The following is a 12,054-nucleotide window of genomic DNA, read 5'->3' on the forward strand; positions in this document are numbered from 1 at the left end:
CCCAGCAGACAGGAGCTACATGAGGCCACACCACGCACGAGTGGCAGAGTTAGGGCTAGAACACGGTTCTCCAGCGTCGCTGCCCAGGGCTCCTGGGAGAACAGGTGACTGCCTCCCTCGTGAGCCAGAACAGAACTTCTCCCAGACGGGAACCCCCTACAGCACCTCCCCGCATCCCAGCCCCTCACCCAGGGCAGGGCCCAAAGGAAGCAGCTGTGAGTGTTTGCAAAACACAAAACTAAGTAAGTGAAAATATTTATCTAATGCCTTCTGTGCACAAGACACAGCAGGCACCAACTCTGCTACTCAAAACCTCAGTAAATGGCTCAGTTCGGTACAGAAAAATAACTTCTGTGGGGAGGGGTGGGTGAGTGCCCCAGGAGGGGCCTTAGTCGCGAATGTCGATGACCAGCGGACACAGGTGGGGCGAGTGCTTGACGCCCATGGTGAAAGCAGGCGTGCGGGGCTTGTGCACCGTGACCTTCTGGACGTCGTGGGAGCCGGGGCCCGGCCGAGGCATGTGGTCCATCGGGTAGGCACAGCGCCTGGCCAGGCTGTAGACGGGGCTGCGGTTCTGGTAGACAGAGGGTTCGGGCTGGGAGTGCGCGGCCGGCCCGGGGCCTCCTGCCACGTCCTCCTTGTAGAACCAATTCTTGTGCTCAGACGCCAGGCTATAGCAAGGAGCAGCTCGGCTGACAGGGTTACTGGGCCCCAGCAAGAGTGGCAGCTTGTACTTGTTGGGGGCAGGATTGGGGTCCATCACTCGGTATGGGCACCGGTAGCCGAAAGCATACCGGGGGGCCCTGCGCTCCCCAGGTGGGTGGGTCTTCTCTAAGTCGTAATGGCAAGAGGCCGGGGTGGGGCTCAGGCCTGAAAGTGGATAGGTGGAAGGGAGGGGTCTCAAGGCGGGAGCCAAGCCACCGTCTCTTGGTGCCCAGCGGACAGGTAAGAGGTCTTGGCTAGCCCGCCGTGACCTCAGTATAACCACTTCATCATCAGGCAGGGCCATCAGCACCCCCGCACAGGGCTATGGGAGGGGGGGGGGAGGAGGGGGAGGAGGGGACTTAGGCCATCCTGACATCAGGATTGACACGGTTGTCATAATACAAAAATCACAAATGTCATCAGAATGTCACCCTCAGGATGTCAGCGTCCTGACATCCTCCCTGCGACGGCATCAAGAAAATATCCTGAAATCATGACAGCCTGTGAGCTCATTAGCGTGACAATAGCCCTGATGCGACATGAGCCTCAGGACATTTTTATATCGTCACCTTGCGACAAACATGCATAAAATTGGCTTCAAGACTAAGTACTGTGACAGACACGGGGATATCCGTGTCTTAAGTAACATCACAGGGAGATGCCAGATCCAAAGACACACCTGGCAGAGGCCTGTCGTGACCGCCTGTCCCTGCTCAGGTCCTAAGGGTGGACCCCCCACCTCCAACCTCCCAACCCCCACGATCCTCCCCTGTCCCGTCTTACGCAGGTTAGAGATGCGCTCTTCCATAGGGACCTGTGGGCAGCTGGACATTCCAAACCGAGTTATTCTTGGATCGAAGAAATAGTGAGGCTCAGGGCTGCGAATGTCCGTGACCTCTGCAGGACAGCCAGAGAGGGGCCCCGTCAGCCCCAGAGGCTGCTCTGAGTTGAGTCTGGACTGCCCTCCAGGTGAGGCCCCCCTCCCAAACAGAAGTGAGGGCTCCCTTCCAAGTCCCTGAGTGCTTTTCCAACGCTTGATTTCCTCATCTGCAAAATGGGGCTTTCAATGCATGACCTACGAGTCTCAAGAAGTCGCTCAAAGAAACAGCTAAAATGACAGCTGCATGGCAGCTCGGTCGGCCCCGGTCGGGGATTGGCGCCAAAGGGTAATAATAGACACAGTGGCTATTGTTAGTACCAAGAAGAGACCCAGCCCCGGGCAGGGGGTTCCCCTGCTGAGGAGGACACGTCATCCCAGGGAGGGACCCAGCAGGCCTCTAGATGTCAGACTCCCAGATACACCCCTGCCTGCCCTTCCTCTCCTCGGCCTTAACCTACAAGCTCCAGCTCTTCTGTGGCTCTCTGCTCTGGCCCTCCCAGGCATTTCTAGGCCTCTCAGGAAGGCTTGGGAGCCACCACCCCATACCATTTTCTGCCACCCCCCAGCTATTCATGCCAGCTTCTGTGGCAAGGAGCCCACGGCCGCCAGAGCTGAAGGGCCCCGTCCAAGCTCAGACAGAGAGAAGACCCTACTCTGCCAGCTGGACGCTGACAGCATCCCTGCCTTCAAAGCTCCCGGGAGGTCCGGCTGCAAGCTGCCCACAGCGTTGCCTTGGGAGGCGTGGGTCACCTGGGCCCCTCCCTGCTGGCTTGCTTCTGGACCCAGCAGACCACCTGGGGGTCCTCTTCAGGGCAGGCCTGAGGTCCGAGGGTCCCATGGCTACAGATGCCAGCTCCCTGCCTCTCACTGCAGCCCCAAACATCCAGCAGTAACAACCCTAAGCCCGACGAGCAGGGATGATGGGCCGGTGAGCACTCACGCTTCTCCGAGTGCCGAGTGTGCAGGCTGTAGGCTGGCTCCTGGAACATGGAGATGTCATGGTCGATGTAGCCCGTGCAGGACGGCCGGAGGTACCTGGCAGGGCCCGGACCTGCGAAGATGGATGGGCAGCCCTCAGGCGTGGCCCACCCACCCAGCCAGGGGCAGGGAGCCGTGAGAACACCAGGGCTTTCCTCCCGCTGACATCACGCTGCCACAAACCCTACCATTGGGCTTCCTCTGGTTTTTCAGACAGTTTTTTCAGACAGTGTTTTCCAGATAAAATGCAACTGATCTTACACAGGCAATGTGTATAGAAAAGATAATAGTTACAAGGAACTGAGAAGGCATTCTGTGCCAAGCACCATGCTAAGTATTTTATATGGGTTATTTCAGCTAAGCCTCTCAACAACTCCGTAAAATGGATACTATTGTGTTTCCCATCTTACAGATGGGAAAATTGGGGCTTAGAAAAATTTGGGGAGCCCCTGGGTGTCTCAGCCAGTAAAGTGTCCAACTTGATTTTGGCTCAGGTCATGATCTCATGGTTATGAGATCGAGCCCCACATCAGGCTCCATGATGGGCATGGAATCTGATTAAGATGCCCTCTCTCTCTCTCACTGTCTCTCTCTCTTTCTCTCTCCCTCTGCCCCTCCCTGTTAAAAGAGAGAGAGAGAGAGAGAGAGAGAACAAAGGAAGGAAGGAAGGAAAGAAAGAAATATCAGTTTGCTGGGGCACCTGGGTGGCTCAGTCACTTAAGCGTCGGCTCAGGTCATAATCTCATGGTTCATGGGTTCAAGCCTGTTTCAGATTCTGTGTGTGTCTCTCTCTGCCCTCCCCTGCTCTGTCTCTGTCTCAAAAATAAACATTAAAAAAAATTTTTTTAAGAAATATCAGTTTGCTCTTGGGGCGCCTGGGTGGCTTAGTCGGTTAAGCGTCCGACTTTCGCTTAGGTCATGATCTCGCGGTTCGTGGGTTCGAGCCCCGCGTCGGGCTCTGTGCTGACTGCCGGCTCAGAGCCTGGAGCCTGTTTCAGTCTGTGACTCCCTCTCTCTCTGACCCTCCCCTGCTCACACTGTCTCTCTCTCTCTTTCTCCTAGAAATGAATAAAACATTTAAAAAATTTAAAAAAAAAAAAAGAAATATCAGTTTGCTCAAAGTCACACAAGCTGGTAATGTGAAAATTCTGAGACAGTCAGCCAACCATTTAATCACCTACTAACCCAAACATTTAATCACATCCTAAACCACCTTCCACATGGAGCAACAATCAGTCATTAACAATGTAGTAAGAATTAGGTTGTCTGCTTTCCTTGAGAATAAGATTCAAGGGAAGTGAGGAAAGCGAAGGGTGGGCTAAAAGCTCCATTGAATCCCTAGCTTTTTTCCAAAATTGGCCTCATTTCATACCCCATGCTCCCTCCCATCCCTACCCATCCTCCAAAATTCCCAGCAGCTAAGACTGCATCTGAGGTTCAGCTTGAAGGTACAGGTCTTCTGTAGGCTTGGAGGAGAGTCCTCTAGAACTTTGCAGGAGGCAGGGCTGGAAGGCTGGGGCACCTTCAGCAGCCCTGCAGAGAGAGGAATCAACCCAGGCTCAGGGCAGGGGCCTGCTCTCACCTTTGATCATTGCCATGATCACAGGGGTCTGCTTTACCTCCTGCCATGAGGGCACCTGAACTTTCTCCTCTGGCTGCTGCCCATAGAACACAGAGTTCTTGGCCCCCTTGGCCAGCCTCATGGCTAAGGTCAAGGAGGGGGCAACAGCAGCCTCTGAGATATCCAAGCAGTAGGCAAGGAGCTGGAGCTGTGAGGGGCCTGTTCAGAGGTGCCTGCCCAAGCCCCTGCATCCACTCTGTCCCTCTCTCCAGAGGCTGCGTGGGGGTTGGGAAGGAAGTCGATCCTCTGGCTTGAGCAGCTGCGGCTGTCTGGGCTGCAGCCAGCCACAGGACCTAGCAGGCTGGAGCTAGGGATGACATCATCGCAGAACTTGGACTGTGAGACCCAGAGTGTTTATTTCCCCCAGTTGCCGTGGCAGCTCAGCTATAGAACCCTGAAAACTAGGCCCCAATGCCCCCTACTCCCAACCAAGTTAAATAGTCTGTGGGTCCCCAGAACCCTGGGTCAGGTTAGAAAAAGGGAGAAGTGGAGTGACAGAGCCCACTCTTCACTCCTGATGGGTTGGGTGCCTTGAAGTTGGAGAAAGAAATGAAAGTGTAGGTGGGTCCTGGAGGGAAGGTTCCCACAGCCTGGACAATCCCTGGGGTGGCCTTCTATCCCCTGCCCCTCTCACTTATGCCCCCAGGTTCTGGACATGACCTCCCTTCTCTCTGTTTTTCCTTGGAAAAAGATCAAAGCAGTTATTTCACACTAAGGTGTGACTGTCTGCTAGCTTCCTGGACTTCTACCCCAGGGCAGCGTCTTTAGAGAGCCACATCACATCTAGCTCAAGGAAGGCTTACCTGCTGCTGGCATTTCAGGCAGTGAGCAGGAAGCAAATAAGGAGGATGGGGGGAGGGACACCAAGGCTTGAAAAGCCACTCCTTGTGCCTAGTAGAGAATGCTCCCCCTAGTAGGGGTAGTGTGAGAGGAAACACCGAGGGGTACAGAAGACACCCAAATGCCAAATGATTGACGGATGAGCCCCAGGGCTGAGGAAGTGTTGGCAACACCTTCCCCCCTAAAAACTCCGGTTTTAGGGCCCCAGGGCCTGCTTGCACCCACCAGTTCATAGCTGCTCAGACGGGATTTGATCTGGGCCATCTCTGGAACAGGTGACTGCAGGCTTTAGAGAGGGTGTCTGTCACAGCCCCAGGACACAAATAAAGAAAGCAGAGGCCCCAAAAGGGGCAAGGACTCACCCAAAGTCTCCCATTACAGCAGTCGAAGAGCCAGAACCAGGACACAAACCCAGGGCTCTCTTTGGCTCACAGCCTCTGATCTAATGGAAACCAAACCACTCTCTGAGCTCATCCCCACCAGCCGACGCAATGAGGACTCGGGGCCAGGCATGCTGGCACTCAAGAAGCCCTTGTGGGATGGAACAGCTCAAAACAGAGGGCAGGGCCCTCCTCCAGTGGTAGCACACCCTCCCTGTGTCCCTCACATGCAGCCAAGCCTCTGATTTCTGGACAGAGAGGGCCGGGCAGGGCTGGGATTGGCCTCAGGCCACGGGCAGTGCTGCCTCCTTACCCCCATCACCGTCAGCCTTTCCTGGAGGCGGCTGTGCGCCCCAAGCCCTGCCAGACCCCTCATGCTAATGTGGGGCTGGGCCCTCCACCTTCCTGGTCCGGGGAGGCGGGCAGGGTGGAGTCTCCAAGTATCTCAGACCCAGGGAGCCCTCCTACCACACCCCTGCCCTGCTCCTGTCTGTCACTCATATGCATGGCTCTCTCTTGGGGCGACCTAGCCGCTATACTCCAGCCAATCACAAGCCACCCCACTTCTGCTCCAAACGCTGCCTTCCCTGCAGCTTTAACAAGACCTAGCTCGCCCTCGGAGATAGCCCTTGGTCCTCTCCGAAGCTGCTGTCCTGTCTCTCACACCCCCGTCCCCCAGAGTCCAAGGTGGAGTGCATCTCCGGCCTCCTTGGCACTCACCCGGCAGTGTCCCCCTCCCCGTCCAAAGTACCACTCCTCGAGGGTTCCAGCATCCAGGGTGCCCCCCTCAGTTCCTTGGGGCCCTGGCTCATGACCTTCTTCCCCAACCACCCGACCCCTGCCATCACCCCAGGTGACGGGCTGCCCGGGGACCACCAATCCCATGGCCTCTAGGTTCCCAGACCCTCTTCTCTCCAAACACCTCCCCTCCACTGCCTCACAGCCCCCTCTCCCCAGCACATGCCCAGATTCCCACCACGGCCCGGGGCGCTGACCATCCGCCTCCCTTCGGACGCGCACCGGCCTACACCTGTGCCTTCTGCTGCTGTGGCTTCCGAACTCTGGACTGGCCTCCACGCCACCCAGTGCCCATCTCCACACCGACTGGCTTGCTCTCTCCTTCTTCCCAGACGTCGCTTCAAACGTGGTTCATTCCTCTCTACATGCCCAGCCCTCCTTCCAGCCCCTTGCTCCATATCCTTCTCAGCAGAGGAAACAAGCCATCGGACCGGACTCTGACCCAAACCCTCCCTACCGTGCCGTTGGGGCCACCGGCTCCTGCTGCCTACTGCCCCCATTCCCTCCCGGCGCTCAGGAGGGCTCATCGAGACCTTCTTCCATTCCTTCCACCTAATCAAAGACATCGAAGCCCTCATCGGGCCCCTTCCTATCACACATACCCTTCCATCTGTTAGAAACCATTGCCCTGACCCCACACACCTCTCCTTCACTGCCTGTAATCCCTCTCCCCCTCACTCACCCCCCGTCCAGACAAACTTTCCCTAAGAAGGATTTCCCCTGTGGTCTCCATTGTCGCCTCCTTTCACTCCTCATCTCTGCAGGCCGTCACTCCACCTCAACTGTGACCTGCGGGGGAACCTGCAGCCAATGGACACTTCTCACCCTCCCCAGATTGGCCTCCGGACGGAATGACCAACCACTCCCTCCCTTCCCGCAGCCCGCCAAGTCCCCACCGCCCCTTCGTAAGCCTTCTTCCTGGCTCCTCCTCCTCAATCTGACCTTTCCATGTTGGCATATATTTATTAATTGCAAAGGGAAAAACAGTAACTTTACAGGGAGAATCCTGGCAGGCACCGCCTCAACCACATAATGTGAATTAACATCATCAACAGTGGGACACATAAATGTCATGCACCTCCTGGCAGGAGGCACTGAGAGCACAGCACCTCTTCTGTGGTGCTCCCACCACAGATGCAGGATCTGAGCCCAATTATGAAGAAACCAGATAAATCAAGATTTCACTTTGCAAAAATGGCAATGTCGTGAAAGACAAAGAAACACCAAAGCAAAAAACTTTTCCAGATTAATAGAAACTCAAGAGGTAGGACATCAAGGGGCACCTGGATGGCTCAGTCGGGTAAGTGTCCAACTCTTGGTTTCGGCTCAGGTCATGATGTCATGGTTCATGAGTTCAGGTCCTGCGTGGGGCTCCAATCTGGCAGTACGGAGCCTGCTCAGAATTCTCTCTCTCTCCCTCTCTCTCCGCCCCTCTGCCACTCGCTCTCAAAATAAATAAAGAAAATTTAAAAAAGAAAAAAAGAGGTAGGACACCGAAAGGCAATGCAGCAGCCAGGATTCTCTTTTGCTATCAAGGATATTTCTGGGGAAATTGGCAAAACTGCACAAAGGTCTGTGGCTAATTAAGAACATTGTACTAATGTTAATTCCTGATTCTGATCAGGGCTGTCTGGTTGTGAAAGGAAGGCCCTTGTTCTTAGGAAACAGCCACTGAAGTATGTAAGGATGAAGGCGCATCGTGTCTGCAACTTACTCCCCAACAACTCAGGAAAAAATACGTATATACATAGAAAAGAATTTAATATCTGGTAAAATATTAATGTTCAGTAAATCTTGTGAAGAGTATGTGGGAAATACCTGTCATGGTCTTGCTGCTTTTCTGCAACTGTGAAATTATGTCCAAAAGGTTAAAAGAAGAACTATTTGTGTCTCAGAGTTCAGTCCCGAGCCTCCCTGTCATTTCAGCCCACCCTTTCGTCGCTTCAGTCTCATTTCCTGTCCTCCAACAATCCCCAAACAGACGTGCCTCTGGCTCAGGCCCGCACGGGAGCTTTAACCCCACATATCCAACAGCCTATACAGTGTCACTGGGCACCTCAAAATCAACATGCCCAGGGGCGCCTGGGTGGCTCGGTTGGTTAAGTGTCCAACTCTTGATTTCAGCTCAGGTCATGATCTCACGGTTCTTGAGATCAATCTGAGCGCACAGAGTCTGCTTTCCCCCTTCCCCACTCTCTCTCAAAATAAATAAACAATTTTTGAAAGAAATATTTGTTGAATGAATGAATGAGTTGATCCATTGATTGATCGAGGCAACGTTCCTCCTCATGGGAGCAGAGTCCCAGCCCCATGCCCAGCCTGGCTCACTGGACTGCTATGTATACTTGTATGGGTCTGTATCAGTTATCTGCTGCTGCATAACAAATTGTCCTCAAAACCTCACAGCCTAAGATAGCAATAAACATTTACCATTACATATAGTTTCTGTGGGTCAGGAGTTTAGAAGTGGCTTAGCTGGATGGTCCTGGCTCCAGGTGTCTCAAGAGACAGGAATCAAGATGTCCGTAAGGGCTGCAGTCATCTGAAGGTTTGATTGGTTCTGGCAGACCCACTTCCAAGATGGCTCCCTCACATGAGCCGTGAACTGCTGCTGGCTATTGGCCAAAGACCTCGGCTCCTCTCCACGTGGGCCCCCAACAGACCCCTCAGGTTATAGTGGCTGGCGTTCAGACCAAGCAGTCAGAAGAGAGCAAGGCAGAAGCTGCCACAGCTTTTATGACCTCACCTTGGAAGTGGTCTCACCGGTCAGCCCTATTCCGTGTGGGAGGTGGCTAAATGAGCATGCGAATGCCAGACGGTGGGGACTCCGGAGGGCCATGTTGGAGGCTGGCCACCACAGGGTTTCACTGTACCTGGAGAACAAGCCAATGGGGCCAGTGGGAGCTGAACCCAAGCTACATGGTCTCGTGTAGAGCGGCATACTCACTGAGCCCCACCCAGGCTGAAGACAGCCCTGCCAGCTTGCCCTGGCTGCCTCTTGGCTGTCTGTCTTGCCCTCCCGTCAAGGGACTCCTGGGAGCCACATGGAGAGCAGGACCCTGGCATCCACAATTGCCATCATCGTGACCACCAGGCAGTACCCTTAGCAGTTTATAAAGCGCCAGCCACTCTGCTGGAAAACATGGCGCAAGCACCATGGTGGTTCTTCCCATGGCTCGTCTACAATGTGCGGATGAGCAAAGAGGTGCAGAGACGTGAAGTGACTCGCCTGAGGCCACACAGAAAAGGCTTGGCAGAACCGGACCCCTGGCTCCTGACCTGACATTCTTTCCACTGCCCTGCCCAGCCGCCAGCTCAGACCCACATCTCCCAACGCCCATCACAAGCCTCATTTCCGTCCTGAGCAGGTATTCCTCACCCCTCTTTTAGGAGCCCCACCCTAACCCCCAAAGTGTCCCGCCCCTTGCTGGACTCTGAGCGAGCATGTTTGCAAAGTTTCCATCCAAACAGGGAGTCTTCGTCCCTCCACCCGACATACTCTCGAAGGCTGCCAATGTCTGCTGGTGGGGCACAGCAGGGGTTAACAGCATGAACCAATATTTAGAAATAGCACCCCCGGGGGAGTCAGCTGTGGCCAGCTGCTCATCGCCACTGAAGCCACAAGCTTTTGTGGACACGGTGTGGAAAATGAGTCCTGCCCCTGGGACCAGAGGCTCTGAGGGGATCCTGCACCGCCCCTCACCCCTGTCTCCCCAGCAGGGCGTGGGTGCGGCACAAAGCCTGCCTCCCCCTCATCAGAGCAGAGCCCCACCACTAGCCTCCCATTCACAGCGGGCTCCTGAAGGCAGCAAACACAACTTCTCAGCTCCTGAATTGCGTGATTGTTGGGAAGAGCTGCCCCCGCCCCTCCTGAGCCTGCTGCCTACGTAGACCGGGAGCCCCACTTTTGCCTCCCACCAGGAGCAGAAGCAAGACTAATCCTAGCAGAAGCCCCCGTCAGAAGCCCAGGCCTGGGAGGCCCTGGGAGCAGGGCCACGGAGCTGGGGCCAAAAGCCTGTGTCCCCTCGTGCCGCAATGGCCTGGGTTCTGAGTCCTTCATGGCAGAAGGCCAGTCCCCTGAGGGGCGGACCTGGGCAGCCGGAGTACCCCCGCAGTGCACACACCACCCCATCTGGGGCATAAGCACCCACCATTTACCAGCACGCTGGCTTCGGCCACAGGTTCCCTGGGTGGTGCCCATGTGGTCAGAGTGCAAAACATAGAGGCACTCAGACTGCCAGGCGGTGGCCAGGGGCAGGACCAAGCCATGGCGGCTGCCAGGGCCGGCACAGAGCCAGGGCCAGCACTGAGGGTAAGAGTGACCAGCGGTGCCTGGCCAGCGTCTTAGCTGAATCCTGCTGGCAGGGAAGGAGGTGATGCTGGGCTTTCTGTTGTCTTCTGCTCCCAGAAGCACATCACTCAGAGAAACTGAGGCAGCACATGCCACACAGGTCACTGGAGCTTCAGAACACTTTGGATCCTCCTTCACCTGAGCTGTGGGCTCCCTTTTTCATTCTTCAAAGGCGTTCTGAGTTGTCTGCTCCGCTGGCCCTGAGTGCCGTCCAGTACTTTGTTTAGCCGTCTAGGGGCAGGGGAGGCATTGAGTCACACCTCCTGACCCGGCCAGGCGTGTCCTGGGAGGCACCAGGAGAATTCAGAGATCACTACTCCAGGAAGTTTGTGGAAAGACAGGAAAGACTGGGAGGGCTTCCTGGAGGAAGGTGAGATATGGCCCTAGAGGCAAGGGCACTCAGGGATGGTCACTGAGGGTGCCTACCCAGCCCACACCAGAGAACTTCACAACATAGGTTGGAAGGCAGAGGGAGAAGGCCTGAGCCACGGAGATGCCAGGGAGGCCCCAGTCAGCTCTGCTCAGGACCCAGCCTTTGGAGTCCCAGGGAGGCCTGCTGAGGAGGCCTGGGAGGGGACAAAGGAGGAGCAGCCCTTGCTGGCCCAATAGCCTTTGCTCAGCACCGATCCCGGGCTCGAGCCCTGGGCTACAAGCAAAAAAAAGGTCAAGCCGTGTGTGCAGGAGCCCCAGCATGCTGTCTCCACTAAGGCCTCAGTTTTCACATCAGCGCAAATGGGACGCTATCCCCCAACATGCATACTTCCCAGGGTTGTCAAGAGAGCAGGTGAATGTTTTGTAAACTGGGAAGCCCCGGAGAGAAACAAGCACGGGTCATTACTGCTGCGCTGGTTGCCATTATTTTTCCAGGCCTGTGTTTCTCTCCCTAGTTAGCAACGAGGCAGGGGGAGGCTGCGACCTAATCCTGACTTGAGCCTCAGCTGTGGGCGGGAACTCCGTCTGGAGGCTCCATAGACAAACTCCGGGCGGTGGGTAAGTCTGCGTGGGTGGGATTCGGGAGATGAGAGAAGATGGGAAGGGGGAAGGAGGGGAGGAGAGGGAAGGGGCAGGAAGGGGAGGGCAGATGGGGTGGGTGGAAATCTCCACCCAAGTTTTTTGATTCATAAAGAAGCAGAAGCCTTCTTCTCTTCCCATCTTTTTTCATTCCTGAAAAGAAAGCTCTTTTCCTGCAAGCACAGCTTCCCCAGCAGCACCCCCAGCCCTAGGCCCACCCGTGGCCAGTAATTAACCCCTAAGAGGTACCAGGTGCCTTGCTGACTTGGGGAGAAGGAAACATAGGACAAGCTGTAGAATCAATGGCTTCAGCGCCACCAAGACCAGCTGCGTACAGCCCCGCCCCGGGCCTCCTGGGTGAACCAGATGGGGGTGTCCCGGTTTGCCAAAATCCCCACAAAACAGCAGCACTGGCTTCTTAGCCAAACCCAGCACACATTTATTGAGCACCCACTGTATGCAGTTGCCTCTGGTGGGGAGAGTTCAGCCC

At 55.5% G+C, this 12,054-nt stretch overlaps 1 protein-coding gene across 1 annotated transcript; it reads right to left on the reverse strand.

Moving 5' to 3' along the window:
* Window positions 1–296: 296 nt before the first annotated feature.
* On the reverse strand, window positions 297–4,496 carry ODF3L1 (outer dense fiber of sperm tails 3 like 1). The gene is made up of 4 exons (XM_039238218.1): window positions 4,146–4,496; window positions 2,526–2,636; window positions 1,489–1,602; window positions 297–870 (listed from the first exon to the last, which is right to left on the reverse strand). Exons 1-4 carry the CDS (start codon window positions 4,264–4,266, stop codon window positions 389–391), a joined length of 828 nt encoding a protein of 275 aa, XP_039094149.1. The 5' UTR covers window positions 4,267–4,496; the 3' UTR covers window positions 297–388.
* Between the last annotated feature and the right edge of the window lie 7,558 nt (window positions 4,497–12,054).

The sequence above is a fragment of the Hyaena hyaena genome, unplaced genomic scaffold (genome assembly GCF_003009895.1).
Source record: "Hyaena hyaena isolate Hyena2069 unplaced genomic scaffold, ASM300989v1 scaffold_137, whole genome shotgun sequence".
In the NCBI taxonomy this organism is placed as follows: Eukaryota; Metazoa; Chordata; class Mammalia; order Carnivora; family Hyaenidae; genus Hyaena; species Hyaena hyaena.